Source organism: Aegilops tauschii, chromosome 5, assembly GCF_002575655.3.
Source record: "Aegilops tauschii subsp. strangulata cultivar AL8/78 chromosome 5, Aet v6.0, whole genome shotgun sequence".
NCBI lineage: Eukaryota > Viridiplantae > Streptophyta > Magnoliopsida > Poales > Poaceae > Aegilops > Aegilops tauschii.
In genome coordinates this window covers 429861870-429881871 of record NC_053039.3, presented here as the reverse complement: position 1 = coordinate 429881871, position 20002 = coordinate 429861870, and the positions used below count along the sequence as shown (strand labels likewise).

At 48.3% G+C, this 20002-nt stretch overlaps 2 protein-coding genes across 2 annotated transcripts; both read left to right on the top strand.

Moving 5' to 3' along the window:
• Window positions 1-51: 51 nt before the first annotated feature.
• Window positions 52-665, top strand: LOC109733635 (small ribosomal subunit protein bTHXm). Its single transcript, XM_020292858.4, has one exon. The coding sequence runs from the start codon at window positions 170-172 to the stop codon at window positions 413-415; it is 246 nt and encodes an 81-aa protein (XP_020148447.1). The 5' UTR covers window positions 52-169; the 3' UTR covers window positions 416-665.
• A 13145-nt stretch (window positions 666-13810) lies between these two features.
• On the top strand, window positions 13811-15353 carry LOC109733636 (homeobox-leucine zipper protein HOX6). The gene is made up of 2 exons (XM_020292859.4): window positions 13811-14453; window positions 14585-15353. Exons 1-2 carry the CDS (start codon window positions 14112-14114, stop codon window positions 14990-14992), a joined length of 750 nt encoding a protein of 249 aa, XP_020148448.1. The 5' UTR covers window positions 13811-14111; the 3' UTR covers window positions 14993-15353.
• Window positions 15354-20002: the final 4649 nt, after the last annotated feature.

Here is a 20002-nt window from a genome sequence, read left to right as displayed (position 1 = left end):
GGCTTTGGTTAACTCTCTCTGTCTCTCGTGGGCCTTGGAAGTTGGAACCCTTCCTCACACTTTGCCAGTCCTCACCTCCTCTCTTCCTTTCTCCTCTCGCGGACGGTTAATCCAAAGGCGGCGGCGGCGGCGCTACGCTGCGGTAGGCATCGAGATCGGCGGCGGAATCATGGCGCTGCGGATGGCGGCGGCGGCGTTCGTGCGGCGCCTGGCGCCGGCGCGCCCCCCGGCGCTCCTGGCGGAGGGGGAGGCCGTGACGTGCGGGCGCGGGGACAAGAAGACCAAGCGCGGGAAGCGGTTCAAGGGCTCCTACGGCAACTCGCGGCCGAAGCGGGAGAAGAAGATCGAGCGCATCAAGGACCGCGTCGAGGTGCCCCGCTCCACCCCGTGGCCCCTCCCCTTCAAGCTCATCTGAGCTCAGCGAGCACCCCCCTCGGTTCGTCAGGCCACCTAGGGTTTTACTTTACCCCCTATCAATTACTGCTGCTCTCAGCTGGTTTCCTTTAGCTCCACTTCCATGGCTGCGCCTGGGCAGGCATGCGTTTTACTTAGTTGTTTCCCAAATTAGGCTGTGTTGGATATGTACTATGGGATCGAATTGCCATGTTGCAACCATTTTGGACAGCGCAGTCGCTCTGGATGAAATGGATCATGTTTCTGTGTCATCGTGTTATCTGGATGATGGTGATAATAAATCATTGCAAATGAAATTTTATAGTCACGGATTTATACAGTTGTTAACAATACTAGTATGCAATTAGCGGGGCTTAGCTATGATTTTTTTTTGTTCGATTGTGGAAGAGTACCCATTTCTGAGTACTGGTTCTTGTAATGATGCTGGGCTTTGATCAATTTGTACATGAAAAATGCCCAATTAAATGTTTAGGCTGGCAAAAATCGCTCAACACCATTTTATTGCGTACCCACTACTTAGAAGGTATGGCCTGGGTGATTCATTCCAGTTTCGGTGTTATGGCTTGGAGATACAGTGATGTTGGCAACTTGCCATTCATGTCATTGCTTTGATCATCCACATGACTTGAATCACTCTGGCATGGCAGAGTTTTAAAATTGCATGTTTCAGTTGCGTACTAGAAGGTAGGGGCTGGTGATTCTGTCCAAGTTTTTATGTCATGGCTTGAAGATACAATGTTGTTGGCAACTTGTCATTGCTTTGAATCACCCACATGACTTGAATCACTCTGGCATGGCAGAGTTTTAAAATTGCATGTCACAGTTGCGTATTTCTGTTAGTTATGCCGATGTTGTTATTGCTACAACATGAGCAAAGTATACATAATGTTATGTGTTTTGTGCCACTGGTTTTCTGCTAGCATGTTGGGTGATCTTTGACTAATCTGTAGCCAAAACACATCTTAATGTTGCCTACAACGATGTCCTTTTCTCACCTTGTTTTAAAATTCTGATTCTTATGTAAACTAGTGTTTCCCAAGCATGCACATTACGGTTGCCTTTACGCAACAAGTATTGGAAAATCTTATCTACATAAGGACATATCCACAAGCATAATGCAGAACTGGTATAGATATACAAGTAGGTTAAGTAGAGAGTTAATTACATATGTCCTTTTCAATGTCAATTCAGAATGTCAATGACATCTTTTTTTTCCAAAGTTAAATTTGCGATGTAAATTCTGTATGGGACATGCTTTGTTAGCTTTGCCACTAGGTCACCTAAACCATAGCTGAATTTTATGGTTTAAATTGTCTGAAATGTACCTTTAGCCACCGGGTCAAATGAACCATAGATCAGCCCAATGCTAGCTTGACACATGTAGATTGACAGCAAGGCCACTTGGTATTATTTATTTTGCTTCTGTTTTCCGTTGGAAAATAGTCCAAGCCATCCATGATGGTGTACTGGCGAGCAGTCAGTTCGGCATATTGAGGATGATGACAACAAATCGTCACCAACAGTAGATCTTGTGAACACGGCTGGAATTGCTTGGATGTATGCTGATGATTTGCATAGGTACTTCTCCTGCAGTTGTATTCATTAAGCCTGCTACTTATCGTATGGAGTAGAAGCACCACAACTTGCATCTCTCTTGCATGCTTTTGTATAAGTTACCTCCTCTCGCTGGATGTGGTGCATCTTTTGTTTGGCCACTCTCCATGCCCCTGCTTTGGTCCGCTCAAGTTGCCGTCAGGTGATGTATCGTGGATCGGTGAGCAGTGCCTGACCATGACAAGTGAGCGATCACGCAGATTTCGTGCCAACGACCAGATTTTCGGTTTCTCCCCAAGCTTACTGTCTGTAGCGCCATTTCTCAGAGCAACGGGAAGAAACCTATGCTATGCTTGGACAGACAGACTGATAGTAACACGGCTGACCCTAGGCTCTTCAATACGGGTGTACTGTAATCCGAGGTGAAGGTATCATCGTCAGTCACCCGGTGTGCCTGCTCCAGGATACATCTGTCCTGTACGGTCATCTGGAGGCAGCCCTTCGGGTCTCTGAGAGTTCCGTTGATCTTTATCCCACCAATTGATGGCATTTATGAGTCGAGAATCATCAGCTGTCCTCGTCGAACCCATACGTCCGGCTGTTTGATGTGAGCCAGTGCTGTGGGTGGCTGTTCATGCTTCATTCCTGGGCTTCTCCTGGTCGGGTAAACCACCCCGCACTCCAAGCTTACTTTAACTGAATCTTCAGAAGTAAGTTTTGTTCTTATTATTGTCAATGTATCATACTATGCCATGGTTGTCTAACATTTCTTTGCATTGATCGTTGTTCATGACTGGATGCCATTGGAGTAGAGTTTGGGACTATAATTCACAGCTTTATATTCTTCATGCACTCCTTATAGCTTACTAATGACCTAAAATTTGTCGTGTATTGACTTTATAATGGCTGGATTTTGTAACACAAAAATTTGCGGAATTTTCTCTGGACATTATTGTGTTCTAACTCATTATCCTTGCTGCTATTTGCAAGATGTTGACTGTTTACTCTGATTTTCTTGTTGTGATGCTGAAGATGCATTCTTATTGTCATTTGTATCACCATCTTGACTATTTGAAAACAGTAATATCTGCAAAACTATTTAATTGCATGTACTTAGAGGTAGGGCCTGCTGACTCAGTCCAGTTTTTATGTCATGGCTTGAAGATATAATGTTGTTGGCAACTTGCCATTCATGTCATTGCTTTGACCATCCAAAATTTTCTAAATTGCATGTCTCAGTTGCATATTTCTGGTTAAATACATAATGTTATGTGTTTTGTGCCACTAATTTTCTGCTGACATGGTGGGTGCTCTTTGAATAATCGGTAGCCAAAACATCTTTAAATGGTGTCCTTTTCTCACTTTGTTTTAAAATTCTGGTTTCTTATGTAAACTAGTGTTTCCCAAGCACGAACACACTACGGCTGTCTTCACGCAACAAGTATTGGAAAATCTTATCTACGCAAGGACATATTCGCAAGCATAATGCAGAACTGGTATAGATACACGAGTAGGTTACAAACAGACTTAATTACATATGTCCATATCAATATCAATTCCGACTGTCAATGATAACATCGTTTTCTTGTCTCCAATGATAACACGGTCAAGTTACTGTGTGATATGCTTTACAATTTTCTGAAGTTAAATGTGCGATATAAATTCTGTTTGGGATATAGACCTTGTTGTCTTTGTCACTAGGTGACCTGAACCATAGCTGAATTTGTGGTTTAAATTGTCTGAGGTATACTTTTTGTCACTGGGTAAAATGAACCACAGAATAAGCCCAATGCTCGTTTGACAAATGTAGATCGACAGCGAGGGCAGTTGGTATTATTATTTTTGCTTATGTTCTACCTTGGGGCAGTAGTCCACCTTTATACTAAACGCTGGAAGAGAAGAACCTTAGTACTAAACCATACTTTTGTGCAAGTAGTTATTTCATCTTGCTGGATGTGGTGCATCTTTTGTTTCCCTTTGGCTCCATCTCCATGCCCCTGCTTTGGTCCGCTCAAGTTGCCGTCAGGTGATGGATCATACTTCAGTGAGCAGTGTCTATGACCATGACAAGTGAGCGACCTCACAGACTTGGTGCGGACGACCAGATTCTCCGTTTCTCCCCAAGCTTACTGTCATTTCCCAGGGCAACGGGAAGCAGCCTGTGCAGGATGTTCGGACAGACAGACTGATAGTTACACGGCCGAGTGACGCTGGCTCTTCCAATACGGGAGTACTGTGATCCAAGGTGAAGGTTGTTAGGATGATCTTCACCGTGTGAGCCTAACGACCCACCGGGCCCTTAGATCCGCGCCCTGATCGGGGGCGCTCAACCCACTATGGTTGACGGGCCCCTGTCACCTGCACTATATAAAGAGGTGGGGCCGGCGGCTCGCACTATGAGGTTCGTCGCAACGCCGTACACCCCACCTAATCCCCATCGATTTAGGGTTAGTGCAGTGCTGATGGAAAGCGCCGCCACCACTTCGCCCACTACTCTCTGCCATCACCGGCCACCGTCACCATGGCCGGCACCGGCTCCTTGAGCCACAAGGAAAAGGTAATACCTATCACCACTACCGGAATCCCCATGCCCACTGGATCAACAGATCCTATCAATGGTATCAGAGCATGCTAGGCTTAGATTGTATTCGGTACAAAGAAAAAACAGAGAAAGAAAGTTTCCCTTCCCCCAAAAGAACCCTAGAAGGGCAAAGAGAACATGCGCCGCCGCAAGGCCGCGCCGTTCCTCTCGATCACGACGCGCATCGGCAAGCCGAGGCGTCGGACGAAGAACCACCCCGAGAGGGGCAAAGTGCACCGGACGTCCATGCGGTCGCCGGCAAAGAGCGCCACCGCTGAACCGCTTGACGGCGGTGCGCCCACCTACGGGTGCACGCACGCGCCGGCAAGGGGGACAAGGGGGCCGCTGCTGCATCGGAAATCCGCCTGGTGCTCCGCCGCCGCGGTGTTTCATCGCCGGGTGCGGACACACAGAGGAGCGGGGAAAGGCTCCGCCGCACCTCTCTGATCTCTCTCTCTCGTAGAAGGAGGTTGGTGGATGGAAGAAAGGAAAGGAAAAAGGGAAGGGAAAGGGAAAAGCAGCTCGCGCAGGCAGCGGCTTCGTCGCCGTCGCCGGCGACAAGCACGACACGGTGACTGAACGGCCGGCAAGAACGCCGTGCGGAGCGAGAGACGAACGGGGGCGAAGGAGTCGAAATGGTCAAGGGTCTCCACGAGCTGCGGTGTGGGGGTGGTTTTGTTCACCCTAGACGCGCGGGTGACCGTCAGATCTGATCCGACGGCAAAGGAACAAAACCTAGCTCGGCGCCTAGCCACGGGCCTTTTGGGCTGAAAGAGAGGAAGGCTGGCTTGCGCGCGCTGGGCTGCTGTCGCTGGCGGGCCGCTGGGCCGACCGGGAGGCCAGGCCACAGCCGCGCGCTGGGTCGAGGCCGCCGCAACGCGCGCTGTGCCGAGGCCGTGGCTGAGCTGCTGGTTTTATATGTTTTCTCTGTCCTTTTTTTTGTTTATACAGTTTTATCCAAAATAAAAAAATGTACAGAAAAATAGAAAAGTGACAACGATGCTTATGAAAAGTAAAAGTTCATGAATTTTTAATTCATGTTTTCCGCAGCAAATAAAAATAAAAGTGCTCCTTTAAAAGTGAATAGAACTAAAGTAAAAGATTAAATTGTTGCTTCTTTAATGCTTTTTTGAACCAACCGGTTAAAATTGCTTAGAGAGTAAAAGAGTGCAGAATTGTTTCTGCATAGAATATTGAAAGTTTTCGCTGCAAAGAAAAAGTTGTATACTCCAATTAAATTGGAACCAACGGGAAAATTTAATTGGAAGAACTGTTCTTAGCAATGTTTTCCCCTGAGGGTGAAATAAGATGCAGATAGTTTTCGATATGATAAAAGAAAGATATTTGTTTTAAAGTGAAAATATGGTATTGTTATTTTCTGACCAACGTTGATGATAACAGTATTATAGTTCTATGAGTCCTATGTTCAAAGCTTAAATCTCTGATAAATTTTGTATCAAAGTGATCAATTTTCAGAGAACAGATAAAGATCAAGAAAAGCTCTTGAGCTAGAGAAATGTATATTTCTTGTTCCCGTTGCAATAAAGTTGATGATGATGATGATTTCTTATCAAAGTTGTTTAATAGAAATACTATCATCACATTGTTTAAGAGTTATATGCACTACTTCCATTTCCGCCCAACGGTGATATGGAATTAATGTAGAAGGATGATGTTTTATTCTAATTCTGCCCAACGGTGATTTCGAATATAGAAGAAGGTTTTAAAAGTTTAATGTGCATATTTTTTAACCAGACCAACATGGGGTTATTTTTATGCTCATTATTGTTGATTATTGGCTAAGTTTTTTCTCAGACTAAAAGTTTTCCATGCTTCCATTCGTGAAAGCGAATGGATGGGTACTTGTGATCCGAAAGATGACCAAGAAAGGTCATAACGTGAGGGAGTATGTAATCTCTAAAGAATGGCTTCAAAAGAAAAGAATTATTGGATATTAATCCAAGAAAGAAAAGAGGTAGATCATTGAGAGACTTGGTTGACGAATGTCTTTCATGTACTCTCTATGAAGAAGATTTCAGTCAACATGATTTGAGATAAAACAAGCAACATGCGTGTTTAATATTTGACCAACGTCGGATCAAGCATGTGTGTCAAAGAGCATTCGGATCTATTTCTGAATTTGATGATTGAATATGCAGTCAAAAGAGCCAATTCTGGCGTTTATGTCCCTTACAGGGAATTACCCGCATAGCGAAAACAGATGATTATGATAAAACCCGCATGGCGGGAAAAGTCTGGGAAAATACCTGCGTCACTGGGTAAAGTTGACATAGTATTATGTCAAAAATCCTATATGGCAGGAGAAATTTTGGCAAAGAACTTATCATGTATGACAGGACAAAGATATGATGACTCATGTGCGTTTAATGTGTCCCACTCTGGGAGAAAAGTATGTAGTAGCTATTATGCTTTCCTAGTATCGACCGTACACCTTATGTGTAACGGTCATTAAGCATTCAATAAATCCAAAGAGAATAAAAGTGAGAGACGAACCTAAAGATAAGATTGATATGCAAGTGTGACTTGCAAAAGTACTAATAATAAAGAACTCTGCTGAGTTTCTGAAATGAAATGAGGAAAAAGTACTTACCAGTTAACAGATAACTTCATTTCGCATGAAGTAATCAGATGAATGAAATATATAATTGAAGTTTCCTCAATTCACAAAAGTCATGAATGGTTTTCGAAATTGTGGCAGAAAATTTCTTGCCACATTTCGAGGGGGAGAAAGAAATATTAGACAAATTAAGAATGATGAAACTCCCCTATACTTTAGATAATGTGATGCATATTATGCATCTAAAGTGATCCATTAATGAAGAATGCGATCGTCTGGGGGAGTACGACGGTCATAATAATACCCCTAAAGAACAGAAATAGTTGTATTCCTGGATCTTTTATAGTTTCAATAGTAGACTAAGGAATACTAAGACGGTGCTTAAAAGTGCCATAAAGAAGAAAGTTTTAACAGAATAAACCCAAATAATAAAGTTTAAAGATACCCCATTTTAGTGAAGATGGAGTAAATCTGGGGGAGCATGGTATGAAAATACCAAAGAGTATAGAATTAATTTGCCTCTTGGCAATGACAGAGCAACAACAGCCCCATATGAAAGAAGTGCTAGTACCTGAGACACAGATGGTCTTAAGGAATGAGAGAATCAGATACTTCTGATTACTATAAAGTCTATGTTAGTGAAATTCAAATGGAGGTTGATCCCACCTCATTTAAAGCGCTCAATCGAGTTTTGAGACTCATAAGTAATTTCCAATGGAGCCAAAACTGTAGGCTGTAAAGGGTCTACAAGGTCAATGTGACTCCAAAGGAAATATGTAAAGGTGTAAAGCACGACTTAAATTGAAAGTTTTGTGCATGATCTGAGTTACATCAGATGAAAGTAAAGAACACAAGGGATACTGCTTCAAGAAGTCTTTTATGGACTAGAGCAAGTCTCTAGACAGTGGCATTTAAAGTTAAAAGAATCATATGTTATTTTGGGTTAAAGAAAATGAGAGGACAATTGTATTCGTGCAAAGTTATAGAAAGGGAAATTCATTTTCTAATCCTGTGCATGTGGATGACATCCTACTTGCTAGTGGTGATGTCAACCTACTGCAGGAGGAGAAAAGAAGTTCTTGTCCTCAAAGTTCAAAAGAATGTTCTCGGTAGAGTGTCTCTCGTTATAAGTATCGAGATTCATGAAGAAAAGAATAAAAGGGTGTATTAGGGATGTCGAATGGACATGCTAAGAAAGGTCTCTAAAGTATGCATGCGAGAAAACCTACGCTTGTTTTTATAGTCAAGGGTAATGGAACTGGAAACTATGGTGTTCCAAGAGTTGATGAGAAAAGATTGAAAACGGATATGGTACCATATGCTTCAGTTGTTGGAAGCTCAATACATTACCCTGACACAGTTCACGTATCCGGGTTGTTTTGGCAATGTCCAGTCCATATATAAATCACTGGAATGGAGTCAAAGATATCAGCCTCATGCTGAAAGAAATAAGTGCTCTCAAAAGATTGTGAGTACAAAGACAGGACTTGTGAAATGTATAGCGAAATCCACAATTGTCGCTAACTTTCATACTTGGAGGTTTTTGTGTGGAAAAGCTCAAAAGAAAGAAACAATTATCATCAATGTGATGCAAAGATATTTTATAGCTTGATATGAGGCTGAGGGGCAGGCAAAATGGTTAAGGAGACCTGTACCCGAAGTTGATAATGGTTGACAACAGCGATGACCATTTTAAGTTTTTTCGCTCCTATAACAACGAGTCAAGTGTTGATGCCAAACACATTGACACAGAGTTATGCGTTGTAAAGGAGAAAGTCCGGAATTATGTAGAAATGCTTGAAGCATAAAAGCAACAGACAAGTGTTTGCAGATCTGCTTATTAAAGGCTTACCGCCCAGTGTGTTCGGAGAACACACAGTCGACATGGGTTTTATGGTATAGTCTAACATTTCTGGACAATAAAAGGGCCCAAGGTTACAGAATTTGTTTCAAAACAGAGAGGTACGTTGTGGCTGTCTGATTCTATCGGCAATTGAGCTGTGACGATGAAACATGTTCTATGTATTGATCTGTTATGAAACGAGTAAAGTAAAAGTATAAGGTCAAAAGTAAAAGTCGAGATCAAGAGGGAGAATGTTAGGATGATCTCCACCGTGTGGGCCCAACGACCCACCGGGCCCTTAGATCCGCGCCCTGATCGGGGACGCTCAACCCACTATGGTTGAGGGGCCCCTGTCACCTGCACTATATAAAGAGATGGGGCCGGCGGCTCGCACTACGAGGTTCGTCGCAACGCCGTACACCCCACCTAATCCCCTACCGATTTAGGGTTAGTGCGGTGCTGATGGGAAGCGCCGCCACCACTTCACCTACTACTCTCTGCCATCACCGGCCACCGTCACCATGGCCGGCACCGGTGGCTCCTCGAACCACAAGGAAAAGGTAATACCTATCACCATTACCGGAATCCCCGTGCCCACTGGATCAACAGATCCTATCAAAGGTATCATCTTCAATCACTCGGACTCGGAGCGCCTGCTCCAGGCTGCACTGCATCCGTCCCGTACTGACATGTGGAGGCAGCCCTTGGGGCCTCTTGAGTGCTCCGCTGATCTTGATCCCACCAATGGATGTATGGCTTATACGAGTCAGTCGAGAATCATCAGCTGTCCTGGTCGACCCCGAACTGTACGCCCGGCTGGGTGATGTGAGCCCGTGTGCTGCTGGGTGGCTGTTGATGCTTCATTCCCGGGCTTGTCCTGGTCGGATAAACCACCCCCGCTCCCGAGCCCTGCCTGCCTGGTAGGATCGATGAGGACGAGTAACAGTGTCGCTGCTGCTGTTACCTGTAGCTCTCACGATCGAGGAGCCCGACTGAATGCAGGTCCATCCAGAGTTCATCAGAGGACATGGTAACCAGTCCAAGCCGACGAGTACACGCTAGGATCAGACGAGTGTTAGTTAATAAGGATCTTGGCAAAACGACGACACTGGCGTTACTACCACGCACGGTGTCCGGTGGTGGGCACCACGGCAGGCGCGAGCGGCGCCGAAGGCGGTGGCGTGACCTCTCACGCAACTGCATACACACTGTTTACAGATCCCTCGGGTGCACCGTATGCATGTATACCACAGTAGGAGCACCGAAGCAGATACACAGGCAGAGATATTATACTTGTAAGATAAGCAGCAGGCACTGTAGCGGCGGCATGGCGCGGCGTGCCAGTGCCCCGCCGGCCAAGGCCAACGGCGGGTGGATGGATGGCGATGGCCAATGGGGAGGAGAAAGGTGGCGGATAGACCTGAAGAGGATTAAAGGCGGGAGGCCGCCAAATCCAGACAGTGTTGGAGCCACAGTCCCTGCCGGGGCCCTGTGCGGCGGATTCCGGCCGCACTCGGTGGCGGGCCGTGGTACGCCGCGCTGCTGGCCGGCTCCTCGCCGCTCGTTCCTTCCCGTGCCATGCCATTGCCAGAAGAGGATGATGGGTCCGTCAGTGTACCGCGCATCTACACGTACCTAATCTGTACTGTACTGCTGGCTGGCCCCGCGACGTCGATGCATGCTACGCGTACAGTCCTCGTGTTTTTTCTCTCAAGCTTTTCAGGATTCGGTCCAGTCATGAGAAGAAAAAGAAAAAGGGTTTGAATCCGGTTCCTGCCTATCCCGAGACGCCACCCGTTCCAGTTTCGTTTTCACCTCTGCCTGGTGTTTGCTCCTGCCTGCTACAGAGAACAGATTACAGATCTTCACGTTGAAGCCAATTGACATGTAAGAGGGGATGGCATCCAAGTCCAAAACAACGTGTTGGTTTGATATATTCCACGCAACGGTCGAGTGTGAAAGAAGGGCAAGAACTTATCCACCAGTCAACGATGATAAGCATACTCCGAAGTAACTTGGCAAGACACGGAAACCCGATTCCGAGGGAGGAGTACGTGTGCGGGACGGATAAGTGACAAGACAGTAACCGGAAAGGAATCAAAACGAGCAGGGAACAATCGGCACGCACCGGATGGTTGGAGTAGAGTACTACTAGTAGTTTAGTTTACATGGAGAGGAGGGGTCAGTCAGTGAGTGGACCTTGAAAGCATCTGTCAAACTTTGCTGCTGTGCGATCACACGCGCCACCCAAACACAACTCGCCAGCGGCGCCAGGAAAGCGGGACACCTGGATTGCATGTGCGCGACCGTGGGAGTCCCTTTTAGAAAACTGAAAACCGTGGAAAGTGTTAGGATAATCCACCCTTTTCGTCGCGTTTATCCGCTCCATATGTTCCCCCGTTCAGTACGTGAACCAAACGTGCTGCCGTGTAGTACACCACGTACAAGGGCGCGTGATGCGCGTTGCATATGTACACTTAGGGTATCTCCAACGCCGTAAAACCGCCTGCAAACATTCGGATTGACGTGTACATATCTTTTTTGGTCATCAACGCGGTGTCGCATATGTCTGTAGACGTGTCCGCGTGCCCGAACTCCTGCAAACCGGATGCGAAGTTTGGGGAGGTTTGCAGGAGTCCGGACCTCCCTCTCGTAGGACTCCGACAACTCCAACCCACCCAAAATCCCACCCGAAGCCCGCACATTTGGCGATGCCTGCACTGTTTTCATGCCAAAGCCCACGCATTCCCACCCGTTCCAGCCGATCGCCGTCGCCCTCCATCCCCGTTCCCGCCCTTTTCGCCTTCTGGCGCCGCATGGATCCGTTCATATATAGCGTTGCTGGAGCCGGAGGAGGAGGATCCAACGGTTGGTGCCGGAGCCCTATATGTGTACGTCATTTGGGCGGATATGCTATATGTGTTGACCATGTCGTCTTTTGCTATACCTCCCGTGCGGTCACGTACTTGAAGTTGGACAAGAAGAACTTCATCCTCATGCATTGTTGGTAGAAGTTGAATATGCAACCCAAATGGCTCCTATCCAATGTAAAAAAATTGATTTTTTTATCCAATGTCAATAATGTCAAGAAAGCTGTCATCGAACATGAAAACGAAGGTGGTGATGCAACCGACCCAACAAAAGGAGAGACGTCCAAGAAGATCAAAGGGGGGTGGGTCCGGAGGTAGAAGTGGGTGGAGGAGGAGAGAAGAGAAGGGGCGACGACCAAGATGACAAAGAAGTTCAGGGCATCATGGACTAGAAGGAGGAGGCATGTGCCCAGCGCCATGGCATCAACGAGAAACAGAAGGCGAAGAGGTTTGGCATCTTGGCAGGACGGAGAAGAAGATCAACCTTGAAGTAAAGAGGCTCAAAAAGAAGAAGACCAAGCTCGAAGAAAGGAGGTTGAGCTCGCGGCCGCTTCGGAGGAAACCAAAATGTTGACTATGAAGATGGACGAGTTGGATCAAGATGCAACAAAGATCATGCAGGCGGCCCATGCAAAGATGTTGAAGCGCTTGGCGACAGAGAAGGAGGAGCCGGAAGCTGCAGAGGAGTCGGCGGCAGAGTGATGAGGGAGGAGTCACAAACAACTGGTCTAGGAGGACAAAATTTGCACGGACCACCAGACTTGCACTTTTGTGATCGGGCGCATGTAAAAACTTTTGAACACCTGACTTTTTCTGTCATGAAGATTGCGTATGTATGCACCTCATCAAATTGCTATTGATCAACGTTTACACAGTGTATGGATAGGGCTGGGCCTGGACGGATGTTCCAGGCATGATGTTGGATGACAGGCTCTCGTATCTGTGACCACTGGCGGAGCTACGTGTATCAAAAATAGGCCACGGCCCGCCCAGCCAATAGCAAATGCAGTGGAGGATTCAGAGTAGACTGAGCTGTGAAAGAAAAAAATGGATTTCTTTGTACTGGCCCGCCCACCATTGATAGTGTAGCTCCGCCACTGTTTGTGACCACGGACAGATAGAGTGTCCGTTTTGCGGCATTGCGTTCGAGATGCTCTTAGTGCCGTGCCGCGGTTGATGAAGTTGATGGGGAGGAATAACGCAATCTAGTCTGAAAGAGTACCGATGATCACGATTCGCAAAAAAAGAAAAATGGGAAAAAAAAAGAGGAGAGCACAGATGATCACTGCAAGCGTCAAGGCAAAGATTTGATGTAAATAGAAGCGGCAGTACCCGAGGCACGGCGCGCTCGCGTGCTCCGGTGTCGATACCGCGCGCGCGTTCTCCAGTCCCCACACGTACGGGACACGAGCCGCACAGGCAGTACCGGCAGCAGCGGGCGGGACGCCGAGATCACCACGGCCCGGTGCGGCGCACGGTGACTCCGTCGTGCGTCGTACCACGCCCAGTCCCAGCCGTCGCCGTACCACTGTCCACTGCCTCCGAGGCCCTGCGGCAGCGTACGGGGTCAGGTGCGTGGCCTGTCACGGCGACGCGACGCCACCGCCGATCCGACACGTCCCGCCACCGCGCGATTCCCCGAGTCCCAACCAACCAGCCAACACACCCCGCGCACGCAACTCAAAAAAACGCGACGCCACTCCAGAGCACCAACCGTGCGCGCTCTGCTAGCTCGACGTGGCACGTACGCGCCGTGCAGCGTACGTGGCCGCCAGCTTACTAACACACGCCAGGGAGGGATCATGTCAGGAGAAGCAGCTCAGCCCAAGCCTAAGCCTAAGCCTAAGCCGGCTAGGTGCGCTCCCAAGTCTCTCCCCCTCCCGGCCCAGCGACAGCGACGCCGGCCGGGGCGTGCGGGGCCGCGCGCCCCGCCCGGGCTCCATCCATCGCCTAGCTGCACCTACAGCTACAGCTATAGAGAGAGGAGAGGCGAGGAGACGAGAGACCCGGCTACGCATGCACGCCACCGCGCTCCATTGGCCGCCCCGTTGCCATCACCGCGCCCATCGCCCCATCCTCCGATTAAACTACTCCATCGCTAGTAAGCAGAATCGATCGATCACAGCAAGCTCGCACACCCGCGATCCATCCTCCATTAGCTCCTCCTCTTCTCCTTGCTCCTCCAGATCAGGTGCATGACAGCACCGCGCGCTCAGGTGGCCACCGGCGAGACCTAGCTAGGTAGGGAGGGAGGCTGGGAGGGAGGGAGCGATGGAGCAGGGGGAGGAGGACGGGGACTGGATGATGGAGCCGGCGGCGGGGAAGAAGGGCGGGGCGATGATCGACAGGAAGAAGCGCTTCAGCGAGGAGCAGATCAAGTCGCTCGAGTCCATGTTCGCCACACAGACCAAGCTGGAGCCCCGCCAGAAGCTGCAGCTGGCCCGGGAGCTCGGCCTGCAGCCGCGCCAGGTCGCCATCTGGTTCCAGAACAAGCGCGCGCGCTGGAAGTCCAAGCAGCTCGAGCGCCAGTACGCCGCGCTCCGCGACGACTACGACGCGCTGCTCTCCAGCTACGACCAGCTCAAGAAGGACAAGCAAGCGCTCCTCAACCAGGTATCTACCACTATGTCTCTACTCTACTACGCACCATGTGTTAGTTTCGCCGTGCTCTCCGGCCGGTGGCGGCGTGCGCCGTGTGCTGGTGCCTGCGGCTAATGCGCGGTCCACGGGTTCTGTCCGTGCAGCTGGAGAAGCTAGCGGAGATGCTGCGGGAGCCGGGCGGGGCCAAGTGCGGAGATAATGCCGGCGCTGCCGCCAGGGACGACGTGCGCTTTGCCGTGGCCGGCATGAGCATGAAGGACGAGTTCGTGGACGCCGGCGGGGCCAGCAAGCTCTACTCGGCGTCCGAGGGCTGCGGCGGCAGCGGCAAGCTCTCGCTCTTCGGCGAGGACGACGACGACGCGGGCCTCTTCCTCCGGCCCTCGCTGCAGCTGCCAACCGCGCACGACGGCGGCTTCACGGCGTCTGGGCCGGCCGAGTACCAGCAGCAGTCGCCGTCGTCGTTCCCGTTCCACTCGAGCTGGCCGTCGTCCGCGGCGGAGCAGACCTGCAGCAGCTCCCAATGGTGGGAGTTCGAGTCCCCGAGCGAGTAGTGGTCGGTCAAGCACCATACAAGGAATCGCCGACGTGATCGGCCATGCAACAAGATCAGTGCTCGCAACACATACAGAGCACTACTGCCGATCGAACCCGTGGAGAAGACGACGCGATCGATCGATCATATGCAACCGATGGTGGTAGTGGTACGGTGTCAGTGTGTACATAGCTCGAAACCCAGGTCTGTCCAGTCCAGTCCAGGGAGTCTCTTCCTTCTCAATCAGCAGTCAGCACGCCATTTTTCTTCACCCTCTTCCTCTTCTTTAATTACTTGCTCTTGTTAATTACCTGCCACACCGTGTAATCCGTCGAAACTAGTCACAAAACCAAACTTATAGAGATCGATCTTCAGATGCAGGTGCAACTAGCTAGGCAAACATGCATGGCTGTTCATCATGTGGCCACTTAATAAGCTTTCTCTCTTCTCTTGCTGTGATCAATTGGTTCCTTGGAACGCAACACAGTGATTGCGAGATCATGGCTGACTGGAATAGCTAGCTAGATTGAGAAGAAGCATGTGGGGAAAGCTAGAGAGGTCCAGGCTGCTAGATCAAGATTCTTTCACGAGAAGAGAAGGGGAATCGAACAACACACTCATCACTAGCTAGTGACTCGTACAGCACTGCGGTACGGGATAGTACAGGCCAGGCCAGGGTGGCACAGATCACAGAACGTGCATCCGGCCATTGTTAATTTCAAGCAAATGCATGGCAAGAGACGCGCCGTCTAGGTCAGCCTGAAAATATAGAGTATCAAAAGGGAGGTCGATCTGTGGCGTAGTGTAGCCTGGTTTTATCCCAGCTAGTCATGCCTTTTTTTTGGATTTTGATGACCAGCGAACGTTCGCTGGGAGAGCATGGCAAAGCGAACATCTTTTATGGCAAATAATGTTGTTGTGAGGATGACAAATTTCTTTAGCAAGCATGAAAAATTCATGGAATTCGGTTTTTTGCCAGTATTGATGTGCTCGCTAAAGGAATTTGTCATTCTCGCGACAACATAAGTTACCATAAAAAAACGTTTGATTTGCCAGGCTTTCCCAAGGAGCATCAGCACAATAATGTTTTCCTTTCTTTTTTCTTTCCGAAAGGAGCCGAAACTGTACATTAATCAAATACCAGCATTAAGAAAACCCCCAAAAAAGAAATTACAATTCAGTCCTAAGGGAGTCCTCTATCTTCCCCTCCCGCACATGCTAATCAGGCTCCGATGTTGCTAGCGCTATAATTCCACAATGGCACCAGAACAAAACAGTAGTGTTCCGCAGGTAGACAAGAACTCACTGGCTTTGACGGCAAATGTCGGGACATCGATCCTGAAGGATCATGGCATGGAGAAGAAGGTGATACTGGGTCAATCATACCTAAACGCCCGCCCTAGCCAACGAAGAACCGAAATCGGGGATGTTGTTGTAGCTGGCTTCTGAAGAGACGAGCAGCTCCCTGCTTCCACGGATGAAAAGATAAACTGTCCACCCTATCTCGTCGCTATAACTGATGGTGCACGCACCGCTGAAACCAGAAATGGAGCCGGATGAGACCTTATTGAGCACTGGCATCGCCGATGCCTAAAGGGATAAAGCGACAGGGAAGATCCCCCCCCCCCCCAATCTCCTCATTGGATCCAACGATGCACACATCGCCAGGGCCAAGAAGAAGCCGTAGGAACCATTATTGAACACAACCGTCATCACCGCTGGAAGAACCGAAGCAGCGGATAAACGATGACCTACATAATGCCCCAAGACATATTAACTTATCTCCCACGAGTAGATTTTTCATTGAAAAGGTGGTTAGAACCCCGGCCTCTACATCATTACAGGCACACAACCATTTCTATTAATTATTATGCAGAGTGTAGAACAAAGACAAACGCGACCAAATCATTACAAGATATGAAATTGACACCAGCAACTAAGTCGACTTCTTCCGCAGCAACACCTTCAAGAAAGGATTAAGGTCCTCGCACCATCGTTGCCATGTCCAACCAGAGAAGGCAAGAACAAGCATTTTCATCCTAATTGCAGATACCAACCAATTAAGATCAGCACAACAACAAGTAGACAACGCCTTCAACAAGGTAACGACGCAAGTTCGTCGATGCTGAGCCCGACGGATAAAGATCGAGACAAGAGTTTTCACGCTGGATATGAAGCAGTGTTCCAATCAGTATCTTGATAAAGGATCTTTCGATAGACGCCTTTGTCGGAACCCCGTGCCATGGCCAAACGACACTAGCAGATTGGTGAGATGTCTTCCCACCAGAGAATACCGCCACGGCAGTCAGGTGGACGCCCATGTCTCGGCGCAGAATTGGCCGCTCCCACGGGTAGATCGGGCCCACCTTGCACACTCTCACCGAATGAACCTGCAGAGCGAGGGAAGAGGAAGAAGCCGGTAATCTAACAACGGCTAAGGAGGTGGCAACATAAAAACCCTAGATCACCTAGGAGTCATGAGAGACAGATGCGGCTGATGAAAAGTGTAATACTGTACTATTTGGGTTTTGACAAAAAAAAACACTGCAAAGAATTGGGAGATACGTAGTATAGTTACAAAAATCTGTCATGTTTCTCTATTTGCCTCTTGACATTTTTGTGAGGAGGAAAATAATTCGTACCAGCAGCTCCGTACATAATGAAGATGACGTTAGCAAAAAAAAGTCGATAGAAGATGCAGGAAAATGACACAGCCCCTTCGCTTGTCCGAGGTAGAAGTTACTGAGGTTAATTTAGTCAGTAAATTTCCCATCTTTGAGAGCAACGTTACGTGGTAACAATTCCATTTTTAGTCGACAGCAAGCATCTATGAACTGTGTTGGTTCCTCCAAATAAAAAAGGCATGCACTTGTTTATACTGCTAATATATCACTTCAACGTGATCACTGACATCAAAAGTTACTGGCAGTAACTAATTTGTACGTACTCGCTGTTTGCTTGGACACTCACGTTTATTTATTTATTTGAGAATGCTGGAACACTTAGCTGACGCGTCAAGTTGGGTTGCTTTTCTTTTCTGGCGACGTATTCTTTCTTTCGTCCTCGGACTGTTGCGTGGGCCTCTCCGGACAAAAGAAAGACTGTTGCTGCACAATGACATGCCACAGTGCGACAGTACGTAGTGACGATTTGAAAAATTCAGAGAATCCTAAAACACTAAAATTCAGGGTTATTTGGCTCCATGCCACAAATTTTAAGACCTAATGGATTCTTGCCCTACTAAACTGCCGGTTCGATGCCAAAATTCTTGCAATAATCTGTCAAAGGTCCTTGCTTGCGTCAAAGTTTTGGCCTGGCTTCCCCTCCGCTGCATGCATGCACTAGCTAAGCTAGGTCAGAACCGAAATTAAGAAGAATATGCCATGCCGTGCATGCTGATCTGACGACGTACGTACGCCAGCCATGACCAAAAGTCCAAAACCCAATGAAATCATCAGAAGAAACAATATCTTTGTGTAGTAGTACATGGCACCAGGAGGAAGGACGTACACGGGCACCTGTCGCGTAATCGCCGGGGTGGTTAGCGATGCTCCCATCCGGCCGATACGGGTTCCACTCAAGCGCGACAGCTCATCGGGATCGGGGTCATGGCGCCGGAGATATTGTAAACCATCGGGTTGCTGTCAAGACCGGAGGGGAGCGGAGGGAGGAGAGGCCCATCGGTGAGTGGAAAGGGCAACGCCAACATATATATCTAATCGGCGGCTGCTGGTATAAAATTGCTCGCCTGGTGACGGATGGAGCCACTTGTACGGCGCGGTGTGGGAGGGGAAAGATTTGGGTTCATCAGCAGATGCCACACGTGGCCTGCTTATCCCGTGTGGGTGTTTAACCTTGTACTACTGCAGATTTGGGCAAATTTGACAATTTTGACCTTGGAACGAAATCATTTCACAGAATGAACTGGGTGCGAAACTATTTCACTCCCCTGACCTTTTTGTGTAGCGCCCGCCACGCCGGCGCCACACCCTACTGTGCAGCGCCTAGCGCGGCGGCGTTGCACTCCTGTCCACCGTGGCAGCCCCTAGGCCCGCACCCAGCAGTGCAGCGCCTTCGAGCTAGGCGCCACACATGTAAAGTGCAGCCCCTAGCCGTCGGGCGCTGCACTGTGACTTAGATCCAGCCGCGCCAGCCCTCTCCTCCCCCACCCACCCCATTGTCAGTTACAGAACAGAACAGGGCGGCGGCCCTCTCCACTCCCCCTCTCAATCCCCTCTCCCAAATCCTTCAGATCCGACGATTTGGTCCGTGCATTTCTTCACCAATCCATCCTAGAAGGTACTCTCCTCCGATCCCCTTCTTTCTATCCATAGAAAATATGATATTTTGAAGATTTGGGGAATCCTTGTTTGATTTGATTAGATTAGAATCTTGCATGTATTAGAACTTTGCATGTATTACAACCCTTGTATGTTTGATTTGTGGAACCCTAGTTTAGTTTATGGAAAAGTTATTTGTATGAAGTTATTTGTATGAAGTAGGCCTAGTTTATGAAAAAGTTATTTGTATGAAGTAGGCCTAGTTATTTGTGGAACCCTAGTTTATTAGTTTTGTTTGATTTGATATGGTTGGATACATAGATTGATATGGTTGCATCTAATAGGCCTACTTTAGTTTTTTTGAATTGAAAAGATAATCGTGTTGACAAGAATGCTTTGTTGAAATTGTTAGGATGGTTTGGCTTCTCGATGATCATTGGACAAACAACACCGGTCGTACGCTATGTCGGTGAAGCAGCGGGTAATACTGAAAGTGGTCGGTGTTATGAATTTCGTATTTTTTTCAAACACAAATGCCACATATGTAATGTTATGATTTGTTTGTTTGTAGGAGCTTGCACCTCTGAAGCTTCGGTCTCACGGGGTCACCCTTGGATGGATGCGCTATGATGAGCGGTACACACCGTATGTAAGGGAGGCAGGACTTCTCCCTTTCATTCAGTTGGTCAGCCGGTCGACGCCACCCAACAATGCTGCAGCACTCACCGCGCTTATTGATCATTGGAGGC